The sequence below is a fragment of the Hemitrygon akajei genome, chromosome 22 (assembly GCF_048418815.1).
Source record: "Hemitrygon akajei chromosome 22, sHemAka1.3, whole genome shotgun sequence".
NCBI classification, from domain to species: domain Eukaryota; kingdom Metazoa; phylum Chordata; class Chondrichthyes; order Myliobatiformes; family Dasyatidae; genus Hemitrygon; species Hemitrygon akajei.
In genome coordinates, this window is record NC_133145.1 from 15,414,567 (window position 1) to 15,435,354 (window position 20,788).

The 20,788-nt window shown below is 45.4% G+C and overlaps 1 protein-coding gene and 1 long non-coding RNA gene across 6 annotated transcripts in view; one reads left to right on the top strand and one right to left on the bottom strand.

Moving 5' to 3' along the window:
• The window catches only part of LOC140714992 (caskin-2-like), a 287,748-nt gene that overhangs the window by 143,480 nt on the left and 123,480 nt on the right, over nucleotides 1–20,788 (bottom strand). Inside the window, exon 1 of one of the 5 annotated variants that reach the window (XM_073026738.1) lies at nucleotides 14,613–14,789. The exons of the other annotated variants lie outside the window; for them this stretch is intronic. Coding sequence (XP_072882839.1) covers nucleotides 14,613–14,643 — 31 coding nt within the window. The 5' untranslated portion in view covers nucleotides 14,644–14,789. Of the gene's footprint in view, nucleotides 1–14,612; nucleotides 14,790–20,788 lie in introns of those variants that run through there. 5 annotated transcript variants of the gene reach the window in all.
• Nucleotides 14,798–20,788, top strand: part of LOC140714993 (uncharacterized) — a 28,986-nt gene continuing 22,995 nt past the window's right edge. Inside the window, exon 1 of the long non-coding RNA XR_012096041.1 lies at nucleotides 14,798–15,102. This is a non-coding gene — a long non-coding RNA (uncharacterized lncRNA). The remainder of the gene's footprint in view (nucleotides 15,103–20,788) is intronic.

The window sequence follows — 20,788 nt, forward strand, 5'->3', positions numbered from 1 at the left end:
CAGGTCAGGTGGCAGTTATGGAAGAAAATGAACAATTGAGCACATCTACAAACGTATATGAAACAACATTATAAGAAAACAGCATCCAACATCAGAGATCCCCACCACCAGGTCATACTCTTTTCTCATTGCTGCCATCAGATAGAAGGTACAAAAGTCTCAGAACTCACATCCACTGCATTTGTTCCTGAGTTTGAAGTAACATTAGTTTTTGAGATCTTTAATGGAGTTTTGCCAGTGTTGAACTCAAACCAGAACTCCACCACATATAAAGCTCATCCATATTCACTCTACGTGCAGATGAGATGTTGAACTATGTGTGTCAGACAGACATGACATAACATAGCAACACGGCAGGGAAAAGGCTGTGGCATGGTTGCATCACAGTTCAGGAGACCGGGATTGATCCTGACCTCATGTTCAACCTGAGCAAAGTTTGCACATTCTCCCTTTGACTGTGTGGGATCTCTGGATTCTTTCCACTCCCCAACCTGTGCAGACAGGTGAACTGGTTGCTGTAAGTTATCCTGCATGTAAAAACAATGGAAAGTTGTTGGGCGTAGGTGAGGAAGACTGATGGAGAGAAATGAGAGGGGAGGTGGAACTGATCCCGTGAGAGCTGGTATGAACCTGATGAGTTAATTCCTTCATTATAGGACCTTGTAGAACAACGGGGAACTACTCTCAGTGCCATGGATAATATCCATCCGTCTATTAAAATCACTGCCAAAGTGTTTCTAAAGCTCTCTAGGCACACACTCTCTCACATTTCCTACATTACCAGTGGGCCAACACTTCATTAGTTGCAGACTGCTTTGCAGTGTCATGAGGTTGTGAAAGGCACTAATTAAACACAACGGCCGACTCTACTTCCCACTCAAGTACGGAGAGATGGATTAAACTATGTGGGCAGACAACCTGACTGCGTTAGAGAATCAGGAACAAGAATGTATGTTATTCCACCCAGCACACGTGCAGCAATTTGCTTCTGCCCATCTCTGTCCCGGCTGACTCTTCCTTGCCAATTCCCACTGCTGGGAAAGCCAGTATGTTATTTTCCATTTGCCGGTAGATCCGCTGTCCTGGCACCAGGGTGATCAGAGCGAAGCCAAGGAGGGATCACTCTGTATGTCTGAGAACCTCTGGAGAGATTTATTCCAATGCTCCCCTAACCACATCCCCAAGCTGAAGTCACTGAAAAGCACACTGGTCAATGGTCAGCCTCCGTGATCAGGTGTTGAAATGCTGAAAATTAATATTCCTTACTGACCAGACTACCGTGGGCTCCTGTGAGAAGCTGCAGGTTAATGACAAAAATTCCTCACACAGTTGTCATTCAGTGTGGTGGATTACAACCTTGGGGCTCACTTGTCTGGTACTAGTGACTGTCCCCTCACTTTAAACTGACATCAACCAAACCAGCAGGACTGGGTTAAATTCTACATTAGACTCGTATATTCTGACCGCCAGCAAGCCTCGCTCACCAAATCGCCAAGAATGACCTCACAATCTAGCAAGGGTCTGATTTTAAAATATTTATCCTTGTGTTTGAATACCCACTGGGGCTTGCCTCTCCCCAAATTTACATCTGTCTGACCCCTCTGGACTTCTGCACCACCCCTCCAGATATTCCTTCCAAAACATCCTCCTATTGCTCTTCACCTTCAAAACATTCCTGGAAATCTGCTTAGCAAACACGAGGAAATCTGCAGATGCTGGAAATTCAAACAACAACACACACAAAATGCTGGTAGAACACAGCAGGCTAGGCAGCATCTATAGGGAGAAGCACTGTCGACGTTTCGGGCCAAGACCCTTCGTCAGGACCCTTCGTTGGAAATCTGCTTGATAGTCAAATCTTACGGTCAGTATCACCATGTGAAGTACAATCTCATGTTTTGTTTCATTCCTGCATTGTAAGGAAATATGGAAAACATTCAAAGGAAGTCATTTCAACCCATCAAAATTATGCTAGCTCACAAAGCAATCTTCTTTCTCACTAATGTTCCTGCCACATTCCCATCAATTTCCCTCCGATTACAATACACACTAACAACACTTTACAGTGGCTAATTCCACCACAAACCTGCATATCTTTGGAACGTGGGAGGAAACTGGAGTGCTCAGAGGAAACCCACATGGTCACAGGAAGAACATACAAACTTATTGCATACAACATCAGACATCAGGTGAACCCGCGAACACTGCAGCAATCCTACCAGATGTGACATGATGCCAGCCAAATCAGTCCTTGCTTACAGCACCTGATCTTCTCAAGTAGTTTCCCACCCACGTACCAACTGGGCTGGAACCACAGCCAGGTGTTCATCAGAATGCTTAATTGAAAATTGCTGAGGTATTTCAAAAGGATAATTTTGCCAGGAAAATACTTCCAAATTCTTCCAATTTCCTCTATAAAATTCTCGTACGGTGTTCTGTTCTGGTCACCTTATTAAAGAAAGGATGTGGAAACCTTTGAGGGATTGCAGAGGAAATTTACTAGGGTGCTGCCTGGATTAGACAGCTTGTCTTCTGAGGAAAGGTTGAGCGAGCTTGGGCTTTTCTCTTTGGAATGAAGGAAGATGAGAGGTGACTTGATAGAAATGTGTAAAATGATGAGGTGTTGATAGAGTGGGCAGCCAGCACCTTTCTCCCAGGGCAGCAATGGCCAATTCCAGAGGTCATCCTTTTAAACTAAGTGAAGGAAAGTTTGGGGAGATACTTCAGAGGTCCAGTTTTGATACAGAGAATGGTAACTGCCCAGAATGCAGTGCCGGGAGTGGCGGATATATTAGGGATATTTAAGAGGCTCATGGATAAAAGGAAAATGGAGAGCTATGTAAGAGGGAAGGCTCGATTGTGGAGGAGGTTAAATGGTCAGCACAACGCTGTGGGCGAAAGGCCTGTACTGTTAATGTTCCAAGTGCTTGTGAGCACATTGTATGATGACAAGGCAGAGGTTGAGAAGGTACAAACCCACCATGTGTGTCGTGCAAAGTTTAAGCCGGCCCCAGCCCCAATTGGTTGCTGAATGCCAGTTTACTGGGGGGGGGGGGGGGGGGGGTCAATCACCAAAACCAGTCAAGTGCACTGCTGAATGATAACCCAACATGGTGGCAATCAAACCGTGCATGAAACCCCTCATCACAACTCGCAGCCACGGCAGTCCAGGCAGAAATTTCGCATATTGGTGAACCAATGAAAGATTAAGTTATAGCATTTCAACACCCCCTCACTAATCACTGGCCAGTCTATCAATTGTCATCATGAAAGGCAGCCTTTGTCAATGCCTAGCAACCTAGTCCAGTGCCATTCTATACCAGGGTCTGTATGGTTACTAAGACAACAGGGTCTTATCAGGTCATACTTCGATGCTAAGCCAGTGAATCCATAATAGCACGTTGACTGTTTCTAAACACTGAGATGTAATAGTTATTTCTTGTCTACTGAGCTGTTGATTTTTAATGACTCCCTTTGGGAACTAGTTATAGTTGCTTTAATGACCAATCACATTTAAGGGGTGAGTTTTCAGAACCTGATGATCATTAAACGTCAGAGTGAATTAATGTTTTGACCTTTGAGGCTCAAATGTAACAGATGGGAGCAGCCCTCCACATCCTCGGTGGTTACAACTCAGAAGAATGTGTAAAATACACGTGCATATGAATTAAAGGCAGGAGACTACTCAGCCCCTCAAATTTGTTCTATCCATTCAATATATCTAATCCAATCCATTCATATTTGGATGCCACAGTATCATGAAATGTGGAAATCTGGGGATGTCGGAGCTCAGCGTTCAATCTCAGCATCCTGTGTAAAGCTTTGTACGTCCTCCCCATGGAATGCATGGATTTCCTCCCAGGGGCTCTGGCATCCTCCCACAGTCCAAAAACATACCAGGTTCGTTAAGTGATCATTGTAAATTATCCCATGATTAGGTTAGGGTTAAATCGGGGTTGTCAGGGTCTTGTGGGGGGGGGGGCACTGCTCGAAGGGCTGACTCCATGATGTGTTGCAAATAGATCATGACCAATCTGACTGTAACCTCAATTCCACATAGTAATAAATATTTTGTCCCCTAGCTTATTGAGAAACTATTTACCTCTTTCTTACAAATTTTCAAAGACTCAGCTCCACCACCCCTTGAGATGCCAGTACTTATACCAAGGTCCTGCACAGGGCTGGGTGTCGGGGAGAGACAGTCAGGCCCAAATTCCCAACAAAAACTTCTAGCCAAAAAAACAGAAGGCTGCTGACACTGCTTGTAGAAGCTGGAACCCCCAGCTGCCCCCAAATCTGACCGAGCAATTTCCCAGCACATTATCATAAACTCTCCTGCTTACTAATTCGACCAATCTGCCTGAGCTATTAACACCAGTGTACATCAAAACAAAATCAAACACACTGATGTACGTCACGAAATCTTGTTTTGTGGCAGCAGTGCCATGCAAAACATCAAAATTATTATATTAGGAAAAAATCATAGGGTAAAAGAGGAATAGTGAGATGGTGTCCATAGGTTGTATACTGTTCAGAAATCTGATGGAAGTGGGGAAGATGCTGTTCTTGTTGAGTGTGGGTTTTTAGGCCCCAATGCCCCTTGCCCAATGAGAATAAGGCACATCTCGGACTCTGATGTCGCCTTCTTGAAGCACTGCATCTTGAAGATGTCCCCAATGACAGGGAGAGTTGTGTCCGTGAGGGAACTGGCTGAGGTTACAATCCTCTGCAACCTCTTTTGATCCCGTGCTTCGGAGCCTCACTATCCAGCAGTGATGCAACCAGTCAGTATGCTCTCCATCGTACAGCTGGAATCTTGATGACATGCCGAACCTCCTCAAACCCCTGGCATTTCTTCATTGTAATTGCATCAGTGTGTTGGGTCCAGGATGGATCCTGGGAGATATTTACACCCTGGAACTTGAAGCTGCTCACCCTTTCCACCACTAACCAGTACCCCCCCCACCCCCACCCTCAGAGGATTGGCATGTGCTCCGCTGACATTTTCATACAGAACTGAGAACATTTACAAGCCGAAGACTGAATAATCACTACCATCCCAGTTTAATTGCCAACCTGGAACCTCCCTGGTTATACACTGCCATCTGTGCCCTCATTTAGTGTCATCCTCTGTGCCCCCGTATTTAGACACCCTCCACTGGCACCCCCTCTTCCTGCATCATTTGCACACTCCATCCAGTGTGTGTCCCCTCAGTAACACACAGAAATCCCATGCCAACACTCACTACAAACCAGGACTGCGAAGAGGCACGCCTTTAAAATCGCGTCACTTTCTTTTTAACCAAATACACAGACAAACATGGAATAAGAGACCAGTCAGCCCCTCAGGGCCAACGTTCAATGAGATAATGGCTGACAAATACATGAACACTGCACATTCACTCTTGAGCCCAGTCTCTGAAAAACAAAATTAAGCATATACTTCATCTTCAGACGATTTGCATTTTGTTCCTCAGTGAACAATAAAGGAAGTTTAGTTATGTCAATTCAATAATGATTTTACGTGACCCATAGCCCTTTAATAATGTTTTAAAATGAGCCGTGTCTTTTTGTTACTGATTTTAAATCTGCAGAGTCCTGAGAGAACTAGATGATGTACAATCACAGACTGGTGAGGAGGTAGGGAAGGTATTGAACAGTTCAACAGATCACAAGCCAGGCTGAGAGAGGTGGCCACAGATGGCTGCTGATACATGCCTGGTTTCTTACCAAATGTGACCCACGTTTTGAAATATGTCTGTAATATTTTCACTGTTGAAAGTTCAGTAATGTCAGCCTTGTTTACTAGGACTGATGTGCCTCTCCCTTCCTCAGGGAGTTTACAATCCCTGCCATAGTACCCCTACCCTTTTCCCACACACAAAAATATCTACTGTAACTAAGTCCCAAGAGTCTATTGCACAGGGAGCAATGGGGAGGTGTTTGGAATGGCCTTCTGGTGCTTCATCCATGTCCTTGCTCTGAAACTGCACCAATGGGCTATTCAGCTGCGAAAGGCTTCACTGCTGTTCATCACACACAGGCTTGGTCGGCAGTGAAGATGCACAAAGGGCATCAAAACTGATGTTGAGTTTTCTGGGATATTCAGTTTCATCACTGGCAATAGATTTTACTTCATTTTGAGGAGATTGCTGCAGAACAGTGGCCCAGTTGGCACCACATTCCTCTCTGCGTATTCAAGACCAAGCTCATTAACTTGAGCCCGCCAGTGTAGTGACTGCACTGGAAGGTAACAATGCAGCACTCCCGAGTAATGCGTGAAAATGCAATGCTGGTAGCAATGCAGCACTCCCTCAGAATTTTTGTTGCCAGGGCTGTCTTCCAGTGCAGTAACTTTGGGAGTGCTGCATTGCTGGCAAGACTGAGACATTGAACCAAACTGCAGTGCTTGTTGAGGAAATGCAGCAAATCAACTATTCAAGAGCGAGGGATTTTGCCCCATGCAAAAGCAAATCTTCTTCTACAACAAAGACCAATTTCCCAAACCAACACAGAAACACACAAGGAAGACGCCTGAAAGTCGAATTCACTCTTGGAACAAGGCTGCCAATACTAGCCTCGCTTCTTTCCGTGCAACCGAGCATTCTACCACTATAATCTTATTTATGCACCTTGTAGATTAGCAGGTGCCCCAGAGGACTTGGTGATGAACAGTCATGTGATTACAGGGAAAGGGTCCTGGGGAAATGGTGCACTTTGAATACTTATAATTTTCTTGATTGATCTTAAAGTGCCTGGGTACCAAGAGACTTTGTGGTATGCTGCAGAAGCAAAATTTTCCTGAGTTGAGTACTTTGAACTGACAGTGATATACATTTTGCACAGTAACCAATCATATTGACCAACCAAGCATTGACACTCTGGTATGTGTCACCTGCAGGTCTGTGCTCCCACCCAGGAGGTCACTGTGATTGCACTATAACAGAAATGGGGCTTTAAGTATTTTCTGCTGTTTGCATCTCATATTGTGTTGTAGTTCAGTATTAAATATACAGTGACACAGGAGGTGTAATGGCCCATTGGGTTACAAACAGCAATAGCCTGACCAACCACATGGGGCTGGAATACAGACACACATGCACACAACAGGAGTCAGTCATGACCCTGTGCTTTGTCTCTCACACACACACAAGAGTCAGTCATGACCCCATGCTTTGTCTCTGCCACCTTCTTTTTCAGATTCCAAAATTTCTGCTGGCATTCCCAGGGCAGCGGGAGGCTCTGGTTCATTCATTACAAGACAGAAGAAAGCAATATGGCCTATCAAGCCTATGCTAAACCCAACAGTGCCAGACCCACTCCTTCTCTCTGCATTTCCCTCTATCTCAGCAACACACCTTTATCATTTGCCAACAGTAGCAGTAACTCAGAAGCCATTCACTAAAAGCAATGTACAAAAGCCATTCACCAAGAGTAACGTACAGTAACCTTTCACTGAGAGTAACCATAGAACACTACAGCACAGTACAAGCCCTTTAGCCCTCCATGTTGTGCTGACCCATATAATCCTTTAAAAAAAGTACTAAACCCACACTACCCCATAACCCTCCATTTTTCTTTCATCTATGTGCCTGTCCAAGAGGCTCTTAAATACCCCTAATGTTTTAGTTTCCACCACCATCCCTGGTAAGTCATCCAGGCACTCACAACCCTCTGTGTAAAAAAACTTACCCCGATGTCTCCCCTAAACTTCCCTCCCTTAATTTTGTACATATGCCCTCTGGTGTTTGCTATTGGTGCCCTGGGAAACAGGTACTGGCTATCCACCCTATCTATGCCTCTCATAATCTTGTAGACCTCTATCCAGTCCCCTCTCATTCTTCTACGCTCCAAAGAGAAAAGTCCCAGCTCTGCTAACCTTGCTTCATATGTCTTGTTCTCCAAACCAGGCAACATCCTGGTAAATCTCCTCTGCACCCTCTTCATAGCTTCCACATCCTTCCTATAATGAGCTGACCAGAATTGAACACAATACTCTAAGTGCGGTCTAGAGATTTGTAGAGTTGCAACATGACCTCTCTACTCTTGAACTCAATCCCCCTGTTAATGAAGCCTAGCATCCCATAGGCCTTCTTAACTACCCTATCAACCTGTGCAGCGACCTTGAGGGATGTATGGATTTGAACCCCAAGATCCCTTTGTTCAACCACACTCTTAAGTAACTGATGATTAATCCTGTACTCAGTCTTCTGGTTTGTCCTTCCAAAATGCATCACGTCACACGTGTAACACACAGTAACCTTTCACTGAGAGTAACATACAGTAACCCTTCACTGAGTAACGTACAGTAACCCTTCACTGACAGTAATGTACAGTAACCCTTCACTGACAGTAACGTACAGTAACCCTTCCCTGAGAGGAATGTACGGTAACCTTTCACTGACAGTAACATACGGTAACCTTTCACTGACAGTAACATATGGTAACCTTTCACTGTCAGTAACATACAGTAACCTTTCACTGTCAGTAACACACAGCAACCTTTCACTGAGTAACACACAGCAACCTTTCACTGAGTAACACACAGCAACCTTTCACTAAGAGCAACGTACAGTAACCTTTCACTGAGTAACGTACCAGACATTTCACTGGGAGTAACGCACAGTAACCTTTCACTGACAGTAACGTACTGTAACCATTCACTGAGTGTAACATACAGTAACCTTTCACTGAGTAACATACAGTAACCCTTCACTGAGTGTAACATACAGTAACCTTTCACTGAGTAACGTACAGTAACCATTCCCTGAGTAACGTACAGTAACCTTTCCCTGAGTAACGTACAGTAACCTTTCCTTGAGTAATGTACAGTAACCTTTCCTTGAGTAATGTACAGTAACCTTTCACTGACTGTAATGCACAGTAACCTTTCACTGAGTGTAACGTACAGTAATCTTTCACAGAGGAATGTACAGTAACCTTTCTCAGAGAATAAGGTACAGCAAGCTTTCACTGAGAGTAACGTATAACAGACAATTAATTTGCAAGCACATGGTTGGAATATGGAGGGAAGCCAGAGGATGAGCAGTGACAAGTGTGACATGCAAAATTCCTATTGACAGCACCTGAGATCAGGATTTAAAGTGTTTTGCTGCAGCTACGAGCCAGCAGCACTAACCTCGGCAACCTCCCCACCCCTTCTCTCCGGCCAGCAGTGCCACTGCACTAAAGATGATATCATTTCTCAGGTGCAATGTTTGTTCCCTCAAACAAAAATTCAAGGAGAATGGACAATTTCCCCAGACAGAAATCTGCCACTTTTAGCATCAAAGCAGTTAGTGTTACTAGTCACCCAAGTGCAGTTAACAGGAGCTTGCTGTACACAAATTGGCTGCTCTTTTCTCTATGCTGCAACAGCCCCTGCTTTCCCAAGGTGCTTTGCTTGGAAAGAGCTCCTGGACATCCTGAGGCTCTTTCCATGAGCACTGTGGGGCTCAGGCTCCCTGGCCTCCTGAGTGAGACAACCACCATTCATCTCGGTTACAAAAGGAGCAAGACTGAATGAGTCTTTCAGTCTACCCAAGAGTTCACTAATAAGACAGGGCAGGGACCTCCTTACACAAAGTTTGTTCTGTTTCAAAAACTTTCTGTCGGCATTGTGAGCAGCCCACCAGCAGACAGGCTCAGCACATTCCCCGGTCCTTTTCAGTACAGATCTATCCCACTACTCTACAGCCTTTGTTCTTCGTACAATAACCCATTTTGTCAATTTGTTTTGCTCAACTTCCCTCCTTCCCCGATCAGGATTCCTTGAAAGAGGAGCCACTCCTCTGGATTAGTCAACAGGAACCTGTTGCGATCCAAAAGACAGGTCTGTGAATTCAGAGGTGAAGGGTCATGTCTCTGGGATGAAAGATCACAGATTCACGGGTCCGTTCATAAACTTTGAGTATAAAACCCATGCTTATGTGCTCAGTGCACTCTTGTGTTTACACAAACACCCCTATGGTTACGTGCACCTCCATCTTTACATGCACTATATGCACTCCTCAATGAGGACGCCTATGTTTACACAAACACTTCGATGCTTACATGCTCAGTGTACTGTTGAGGAACAGCTGATAGTCCTGATGTGGGGTCTCAAGCTGTTGATTCCCATCTATAGATGCTGCCTGACTTGCTGAGCTCCTCCAGAACATTGGGTGCATTACTCTAGATTTCCACCATCTGCAGTACCTCTTGTGTCTCAGAACCTGGGAGAACTCCTCCAAGTCCTACTCGTTACTGACCCTCTGATCATCAGTAAGTACAGTGCACATATAGTGCACCTGGGTGCTCAAAAGTGGTGACACAGGTACACGAGGGGATGAAGAAGCTTTTGGGGCTGAGTTACAACAGCCAATTAACCCACCAACACACAGGTGTTTGGGATGTGCAAGGAAACCGGAGCCCCCAGAGGCACCAGAACTGCTCGGAGCGAGAGTGTGAAAACCTCACGCAGACAGCAGCCAGCTCAGGACTGAACAGAGTCTCTGGACACGTGAGGCAGCAGTGCTGCCAACCGCACCATCAATGCACCCCCTGGTGACGGGACACTGCAGGATATCAATATTTGCTGAGCTTCCAACATTACACCAGGATGTGTGCACTCTGCAAGTGTGTAACACACTTCAGGACATCCTGAGGCAGGGGAAGGGGCCCTATCGTGCCGAGTTTGATTTGAACCTTCCATGCAAGCAGTGCAAATAGATTTCTGCCAGTGCTTCATCTGGAACAGGGATGCCAAGTCTGGAATTGGTTTATTATTGTCACATGTACTGAGATACACTGTTCATACAGAGCAATGCATTACACAGTGCACTGAGGTAGTACAGAGGAAAAAAGAATATGCAGAAAAAAATGCAACAGCTATAGAAAGCATGCAGAGCAGGTAAACAGTAAGGTGCAAGATCAAAAGAAGGTAGATTGTGAGGATAAGAGACTAACCTATCGTACTGGGGAGCTATTTAATACTGATAACAGTAGGATGGAGGCTGTCCTTAAACCTGGTGGTACATGCTCTCAAGCCTTTGTATCTTCTGCCCAATGAAAGAAGGGTTGGGGAGGTCTCTGCTTTACTGAGGCAGAGTCCATGGAGAGGAGGCTGGTTTCTGCGATGTGCTGAACTGCGTCTACAACTCTCTGCAAATTCTTGCGGTCACAGCACAAAAAAATGCCAGGTCGCACATGCGGTCCAAAAGCTCCACTCTTCTGAGGCAGTAGTGTGAGGGCTCGGGAGGGTGCTGAGATTGCAGAGGCAGGAATGGGATCACTTGATGATGGCCAGGAGTCATTGAGCAGAGGACAGAAATAAGCCCTTTGGACCAACGAAGAAACCCATCCAAGTTAATCCCATTTTCCCAAGTATGGTCCATATCTCTTTAGGCCCTTCCTATTCATGTGCCTGACCAAGTGTCCTTTAAATGTTTTATCTGTCTCAACCACTTCTTTTGGAGACCCGTTTTAAAGACACACCATCTTCTACATGAAGACTTTGCCCCTGAGGTCCCTTCTAAAATCTTACACCTCTCATCTTAAACCTGTATCCCATAGCTTTTGATTTCCTTTCCCTGAGAAAAAGATAGTCTGCATTCATCCTATGGATTCCCCTCACGATTTTATTCAGCTCTATAAGGTCTCCTATACTCCAAGGAATAAAGTCCCAACTTGCCTAGCCTCTCTCAAGCCCTTGAATCCTGGCAACACTCTTGTAAATCTTCTTTACTCTCTTTTCCATCTTAATGACGTCTGCTGCAAGGTGACCAGAACTACACACCTAGTCCAGCTGCAGCCTCACCTGGTACAAAAGCAACATGAGATCCTAACCCCCACACACAATGTGCTAACCACCTTTCTCACCACTCTGTTCTACCTGTGACCTGCATTGCTGATACTCCTCCATGCAGAAAGCATTAAATCCATTACAGCCTCTCCTAATCTGCCTAGTTTGCCAGGCATCCTTCCACATCACTTGGCTCCCTACAGGGGACACAGCTGCCTCCAAGGAGTGACGTGACTGTTCAAAAGAATCCAATGGAGCAGGAGCAGGAGTAGCCAATGCAGTATAAGTCAGTGTTTTCCTGTTTGGTGAAGCAGTGTTACACACCTACTTGAGTTACGCTACTTACCCTTTGTAGTCTTTCAGCTGCTCCCCAATGAGACCATGATAAATCTGATTCTGATATGGGTCTCTATTGTGAATTGAGAGTTGGAAGGGGGCAGGGAGAGGGCAGAGTGGGAAGCACCAGAGAGACATTCCGTAATAATCAATAAACCAATTGTTTGGAAGCAAATGACCTTGCCTGATGTCTCAGGGCTGGAAGTTTCTCCACCTGCACACTCCCCCCCCCCCACCCCCCACCCCCGGCACTCCACCTGTCCCACACCCTTCCCTCCACAATGCTTCGTGTAGATGTGATCGGTGGTGGGGAGGGCTTTATCCATGATAGACTGGGTCACACCCACTACTTTTTTGTAGGATTTTTCATTCGAGGGCATTGGTGTTTCCTTTGTCGAATGCTGATGATGCAGCCAGTCAATATACACTCCAATACACATCTACAGAATTTAGCTGCCTGATGAGATTTAAGGGCCAAGCACATGGAACAAGACTTGAATTGCTATTGCAAGATCAAGTTCCACCTTGGCAAAGCAGATTAATCACTGGGGAGATGTGGAATGAAACTGCTTTAAATATGTGGGCAATGTATAAATGTGGGGATATACTGAATGTCAGTCTTCAAGTGAACAGAACTACCATGTTTCCTGCACAATGTTGACAAGGGAATATCTCACACTACTTCACTGGTTCTCTCCAGAAGGTCAGGTCACCTCAGGCTAGGAGATCCCAGAGGGGCTTCTGTTCAATTCTGTGGGAGTTCCAGTGCCCCGGTCACCACCTCCACACTGTTGTGGGTGTGTAGATGTTCCAATGGAAATGACTCAACAACACTTCCATTGATATGAAGTGCAGGCGGGGGAAATGGGACCGGTGTGAGTAATCTTTTAGTTGGACCTGTCCTTTTCGGAAAACTTTCTGCAGGTAAACACTTTTGACCACAAGTCCACGAGGCAGTGGTCAGTTGAAAAGCTGCTGCAGTGCTTCTGGGAGGAAAAGATAATGGGTTGTGTGGGATGGTTTCCCATGCAGACTGTTGGAATGCCTCATCGCCAGAACTCACCAACAAGAACTTACATTTCACTTTGGCACACAGTGACTGAACACTTGACCCCCCCCCCCCCCCAGTCTACTTCGCCATTGCCCTTCTTTGTCCATGTGCACTGCAGTTTCTCTGCAGCTGTTCCACCATGTGGAAATTTGCACTTTGTTTTCTTTCAACTGGCACTGTGTAATTATGTATGGCATGATCTGCCGGGCAACAAAAGTAGTGTTGAGGAAGCAGACAGGCTAAAGGAGGACTTAGACAGATTAGAAGAATGGGCAAAGAAGTGGGAGATGGAATACGGTGTCGGGAAGTGTCTGGTCAAGCACTTTGGTGGAAGAAATAAAAGTGTAGGCTATTTTCTAATTGGAATTTCTTTTCATCTTTGGCTCAAAGGGACTTGCAAGTCCTTGTGGAGAATTCCCTAAAGGTTGAGTTGGTGGTGAGGAAGGCAAATGCAACATTAGGATTTATTTGAAGTGGACTAAAAAATAAGAGCAAGGATGTAATTTTGAGTCTTTATAAAGTACTAGTGAGGCTTCACTTGGAGTGTTGTGAGCGGTTTTGTTCACCTTATCTCAGGAAGGACATGCTGACTTTGGAGAGGAATCGAAGGAGGTTGACGAAAATGGCGCTGGGATTGCATACAAGATTGTAACGTTGTATCACCATGAAACGGGTCAGGCCACACTGGAAATATCGTGGTCAGTTCCAGTCACCTCATTATAGGAAGGATGTGGAAGCAATAGAGAGGGTGCAAAAGAAATTTATCAGGCTGCCAGGATTAGAGAGAATGGCTTATGAGGGAAGATTGAGCGAGCCAGGTCTTTTCTCTTTGGAGCTAAGAAAGATGGGACGTGAGTAGATAAATGAAGCATGGAAGGATTTGTGGGAGGGAAGTGTTAGATTGATTCTCGAGTAGGTTAACATTATGGGCTGAAGGATCTGCACTGTGCTGTACGGTTGTATGTTCCATGTTCTGAAGTAAAGTAAAAGACTTTGGTGATAATTGTCCCCGCTCAGCTTCCAATCATCACTCCCCTAACCACTCATTATCTCACTCAGACTTAACCCCCAGACTCAGCCACTGTAGCAGGGACCATTAGAACTGCCTGTCCCCACCCAAAGGGTTTGAGTTGGGGAAACTAGCTGCAGTTACTATTTCAGATTCCCTATCGGGCATCAGGTGATCCTGGACTTTGGCAAGTTCTCAACCCCACCCCAAAGTCATCCCACCCACCTCGATGTAATCCCACTTGGGGGGAACACCCCCACAGCAGCAAATGGGTAACAGTGACATCATTCCAGCAGCAGTCAAAATAAAAGGGATCGATAGTGCTTCAACCTCAATCTTACAGACTAAAACAATATACAATATAAAGAAAGGGAATTTACCCATCTGGTTAATCTATTGACCAACATGGGGATCAGAGATTAAATGACACTGACCTGTTGGAGTGCAGGAACTCGTCTGACCCATGACTCTGCTCGAGTTTTCTACAAGTTAATGCCACAAGCAAGCAGCTTCTTCAACATCTGCTGCCAATCATGTTAGCTCACTGGACAAGCATCCAGCGTGACAGTGCCCGTGGATCACACCTCCTCACACCACTGTCCTTTGCTGTTCTGTGCTCAAACTTTCCGGGAGCAGCAGCAGCTTCCAGCTCGCACTTGGCTTCCTCTCCCCCTCTCTGCTTGAGCTGAGTGTTTTTTTCCAAGGAAATTTGAAAAGGAACCTTGCACTGCTGCAACAAGTAGATTCAGAGCCCGGTCACGCTTGGGCGTGCTGTCGGAATTTCACCTTCCCTCCTATCTTCGAGCTCCAGAGAGGCGAGACTGAGAAGCATTCACCTCTTTTAGTCCGACAAAGCTGCACTCCCTCCCTTGGTGATGCCTACCCCTCAACAAGCTTCACATCACCTCAAATCCTTCGTGAGAGGTAAGCATGCGAGAGCCTCTCGAGTAATAAACTCAAGGGAACTACTTCACTTGCAAGTCTTCTATGAATTTCTCAGCGTGCTAATGTGCTGCAGCATCCTGTATAAAACTGCATCAGCCCTCTCTCCCCACTCCCTGTCGCTGACTGTCTCCCTCATCAGTAGATCTCAGAGATGTTAAGTCCCTTGTGGTCAGACTTAGCTCAGGGTGGGGGGGGGGGGGTCACTGGATCTCCTGGTCACCCTCCATCCTGAAATCAACGCACACTCAAAAGTCTCCATGAGTTTCCCTATCGTCCAGGATCATCCACAGCAGAACAGTGACTCTTGATAAGAATCACTCAGTTCAAAGCAAAGCTATTCCTTCATGGTCCTCCCACCTTCAGCTCGAGCACCCCCTCACTAACCAAGCCCCGCTGTCCTCACCTACTGCCCCAGCTCCAGGTTACACTGATTAACAGCATGTGAGAGGCCCAATTAAACACTGTTCACACACTCCCGCTCTACATAGCTGTCAGATCAATTGAAGGAAAATGAAAGGGAGAAAAGAAGGCGGAGTTTAAAGAACAGCCAGAGCCTTTATTCAGCACAAAAACTCACGCGAGACACCCTTTACAGCTCTTTAAGAAAATGTTTTTTTGAGTCTGTCTTTTCTTGAGATGATTTGCAAGAACCAGACAGAGATGACAGAAAGCCGAGTCCCTAAACTGTGCTTCTACTTAATTTATACTTTAAAGTCAGCACCCTGGCCCTGGTCTTGCACTCTCTTACCTCACACAGCAGCCACTTCACTCTCCTGTCACATATACCAGGCACACTTTGAGACACAGCTTCTTGCAAATGGTGTTAAATGCATCGTAAGTGAAACTACTGAATGGCAAACTACAGTAGAGAAACACATGCCCTGATTGCAATTATGGTATAAATTATATACACCATACTGATAATATACAGTATACATTGTGAGTAAAATATAACTGCTGCCTGATCTGCTGACATTTTTCAGGTTTTTCAGTCTTAATTCCATGTGCTCTGATTGTTAGAAAGTTATTTATTTATTGAGATACAGCGTGGAATAGGCCCTAACGGAACTTTAAGCTGACTGAGGCGCCAACCACCTCCCGCCACATTGAAGAGTAAGGCTGAAATAGCTCCAACTTCTAAAGGCACCTACTCTACAAGAAGATATTAAAACTGTTACACCAGAACCTTTGGGAAATTCACAGTGATCAAAGGTCAATATCAGCTGGACAAAGGCAAATCAATCCATCCACATTTGAGTTGGAATCATACAACACAAAAACAGGCCCTTCGGCCCAAAGCATTCATTCTGACTTTCTTGACCATCTACTCCAATCCCATTTGCCTGCATTAGGATCATATCCTCCTATGCCTTGCCAGGTGCATGCCCAGATGTCTCTTAAAGACAGTATGTATCTGATTCCACCATCTCCGTCAGCAGCACACTCCTGAGAATCAACCTCTCATGTGTGAACAAACCGACCTCTTCTACCGCCTTTAAAACTCTTTCCTAGAGAGGGAGAAGCGGGGCAGAGAGGCAAAGACAAGTCCACTTAAAACGGTGTCAAAGCAAGACTGAATGACAGCTCTCCATCACCCCACTCACTTCTTGGAGTTCTTTTAGGAACTAACATTTTACAGATAAAAATGGACAGAATATACTTAGGTTTTCAGATGACCCTTGACAAGGTGAGACATCAAAGGCTATTGGAACACCGATTAAAACAAGTGTATTAACCTACTCCAACATGAGAGAGGGAAGTATCTGCACTTACACTGTGGGCCTAATAAATTAAACCCTTGCCCCACCCCACCCCCTTTCTCCATTTCCCCACATTACTGATAGGGGCAGCTGCTCAGAACAATTGTTCTTCCATCCCCAACCCAAGAGGAGTGAATCACTTGCATCGCCTCCCTTACCCATCCCCTCTCCCCCGCACCCAGCAGAGTGGTGTGGCTGTGTCGCCAACGGCTTCTATAACTGGCTGTTGAGAAAGCTTATCCCATAGTCAATTTGGGGTTACTGGCCAAAGGTGGGGTCCTGCGATCAAATTCCACACATTCCACAAACATATCGCCCTCTCCAAGTGGCCAATACATTCAAATGTGCCTTCTGAGAAACCACTCTGCCATCTGTACTGATTTAGAAAAATAACATATTTGGTATATGTGCCTTGTGTAGATATGCTTAAATATCTTCAGGCATGCAGGTCAGATCCCCAACCTTACCTCAGTGAACATGGGAAATATTCAACTGCATGAAACAAGGGATACCTGCCCTGCACTCAATCCAAAGCCACTCACTCAAAACCACGCCCCTTCCCAACTCAACTGCACCAAATCCTGCCCCTCCTTCCCTCCACTCTCTGTCCAATCTCTACCCATCCCTCACCATCCAACCCCTCATTCTTTACTCTCCCTTAGAATTCTCCATCAACATCCTCTCAACTACTCACCCCTTCCGCTCACCTCCTACCCTCCCTCCACCACTACCCACTCTCTATCTAATCCTATATCCTCCGCATTCTTCCCCCCACCCCCCCACTGGTTCTACCATGCTCTCAATCAACCCACACCATACCCCATCTCCATCTACATGCAAATATGTGCCACCTCATTCATGGAGGACCTGCACATGAATTCAGTGTTGTACAATCAGTGAACACCTCCACTTGCGACCCTATGATGGAAGGAAGATGACCAATGAACCAGCTGAAGATGGCGGCCAGAATATCGCGAGGAGGTGCATAATACAGATTTAGCCCCATGGAGAACTCTCTACAGAGTGCACTGCAATCCTTTGCCAAGAATGACATCATTATAGAATATAGAACAATACAGCACAGTACAGGCCCTTCGGCCCACAATGTTGTGCCGACCCTCAAACCCTGCCTCCCATATATCCACCCCACCTTACTCCAAGTGTAGCCTAACCAGAGTTTTACAGAGCTGCATCATTACCCCGCAAATCTTAAACTCTATCCCTCGACTTATGAAAGCTAACACTCCATAAGCTTTCTTAACTACCCTATCTACCTGTGAGGCAACTTTCAGGGATCTGTGGACATGTACCCCCAGAACCCTCTGCTCCTCCACACTCCCAAGTATCCTGCCATTTACTTCGTACTCTGCCTTGGAGTCTGTCCTTCCAAAGTGTACCTTCATCTACCACTTCTCAGCCCACTTCTGCATCCTATCAATGTCTCTCTGCAATTTTCGACAATCCTCAACACTATCCACAACACGACCAACCTTTGTGTTGTTTGCAAACTTGCCAACCCACCCTTCTACCCCCACATCCAAGTCATTAATAAAAATCACAAAAAGTAGAGGTCCCAGAACCGATCCTTGTTGGACACCACTAGTCACAACCCTCCAATCCGAATGTAATCCCCTCCACCATGACCCTCCGCTTTCTGCAGGCAAGCCAATTCTGAATCCAACTGGCCAAACTTCCCTGGATCCCATGCCTTCTAACTTTCTCAATAAGCTTACCATGTGGTAAAGGTGTTTCCCCCCACCCCTTTACAAAGGTAGAGCGTTCCTATGAAACCTTTCTTAAACTGAAATGGTGTAAAACAAAGAACCATTAATTTACATGGGAAAAATTTTTGTAAAAGCAAAAATCTTCTTTGTAATGCGAAAACAGGTTACTAATGTAGGTCTTTTGTAAAAGCGAAGTAGTGTAAAGCGAACATTCGTAAAGCAGGGGACACCTGTACCTTGTCAAACGCCTTACTAAAATCCATGTAGATCACATCCACTGCACTACCCTCATCTATATGCTTGGTCACCTCCTCAAAGAACTCTATCAGGCTTGTTAGACACAATCTGCCCTTCACAAAGCCATGCTGACTGTCTCTGATCAGACCATGATTCTCTAAATGCCCATAGATTCTATATCTAAGAATCTTTTCCAACAGCTTTCCCACCACAGACGTAAGGCTCACTGGTCTATAATTACCCAGACTATCCCTACTCGTTTTTGAATAAAGGGACAACATTCGCCTCCCTCCAATCCTCCAGTACCATTCCCATGGACAACGAGGACATAAAGATCCTAGCCAGTGGCTCAGCAATCTCTTCCCTCACCTTGTGGAGCAGCCTGGGGACTTATCTATCCTAATGTATTTTAACAACTCCAACACCTCTTCTCCCTTAATATCAACATGCTCCAGAACATCAACCTCACGCATATTGTCCTCACTGTCATCAAGTTCCCTCTCATTGGTGAATACCGAAGAGAAGTATTCATTGAGGACCTCGCTCACTTCCACAGCCTCCAGGCACATCTTTCCACCTTTATCTCTAATCAGTCCTATCTTCACTCCTGTCAACCTTTTGTTCTTCACATAATTGAAGAATGTCTTGCGGTTTTCCTTTACCCTACTCGCCACGGCCTTCTCATGCCCCCTTCTTGCTCTCCTCAGCCCCTTCTTAAGCTCCTTCCTTGCTACCCTATATTCCTCAATAGACTCATCTGATCCTTGCTTCCTAAACTTCACATATGCTGCCTTCTTCCACCTGACTAGCTTCTCCACCTCACTTGTCACCCATGGTTCCTTCACCCTACCATTCTTTATCTTCCTCACTGGGAAAAATTTATCCCTAACATCCTGCAAGAGATCACCAAATATCGACCACATGTCCATAGTATATTTCCTTGCAAAATCATCATCCCAATTCACACCTGCAAGTTCTAGCCTTATAGCCTCATAATTTGCCCTTCCCCAATTAAAAATTTTCCTGTCCTCTCTCATTCTATCCTTTTCCATGATATCAGTCTGTTATCAGTCTGGTTGAAGGTTAAGTGTCACCTCAAAGCCCCTGGTTAACTCAAAGCGACATCATCAAGAATTGGAAATTTAATACTGATCCTTCAGTGTTGAAAAACTCTCTTATGAAGGATAGTCCACAGAGACTCCAAAGTTCAAAGTAAGTTCATTATCAAAGTACATATAGGTCACTATATATAACCCTGAGATACATTTTCTTGTGGGCATTCTCAATAAATCCAATAACCATAATAGAATCAATGAAAGGCTTCACCAACAGAGAGGACAACCAGTGTGCAAAAGACAAACTGTGCAAATATAAAAATAATAAACAAATGAACTATAAATATTGAGAACATGAGATGAAGAGTCTTGGAAAGCGAGTCCACAGATCACGGGAACAGTTCAGTGATGGGGGCAAGTGAAGTTGAGTGAACCCCCTTTGGTTTCAGAGCCTGGTGGTTGAGGGATAATAACTGTTCCTGAAAAGTCCTGAGGCTCCTGGAGCTTCTTCCTGACGGCAGCAGTGAGGGAGGGCATTGCCTGGGTGGTGAGGGTCCCTGATGGTGGATGCTGCCTTGCTGCAATGACACTTTGTGTAGACGTGCTCAATGGTGGGAAAGGTTTTACCTGTGATGGACTTGCCATGTCCACTGCTTTCTGTAGGATTTTCCGTTCAAAGGCATTGGTGTTTCCATATCAGGCTATGATGCAGCCTGTCAATATACTCTCCCTGCACATTTATAGAAGTTTGTTGAAGTTTTAGAGGTCATGTCCAATCTCCACAAACTCCTAAGGGAGGGACAGCTGTGTGCTCTTTGTAATTGCTTTTATGTACTGGGCCCAGGAAATGATAACACCAAAGAATGTTAAATTGCTGGTCCTCTCCACC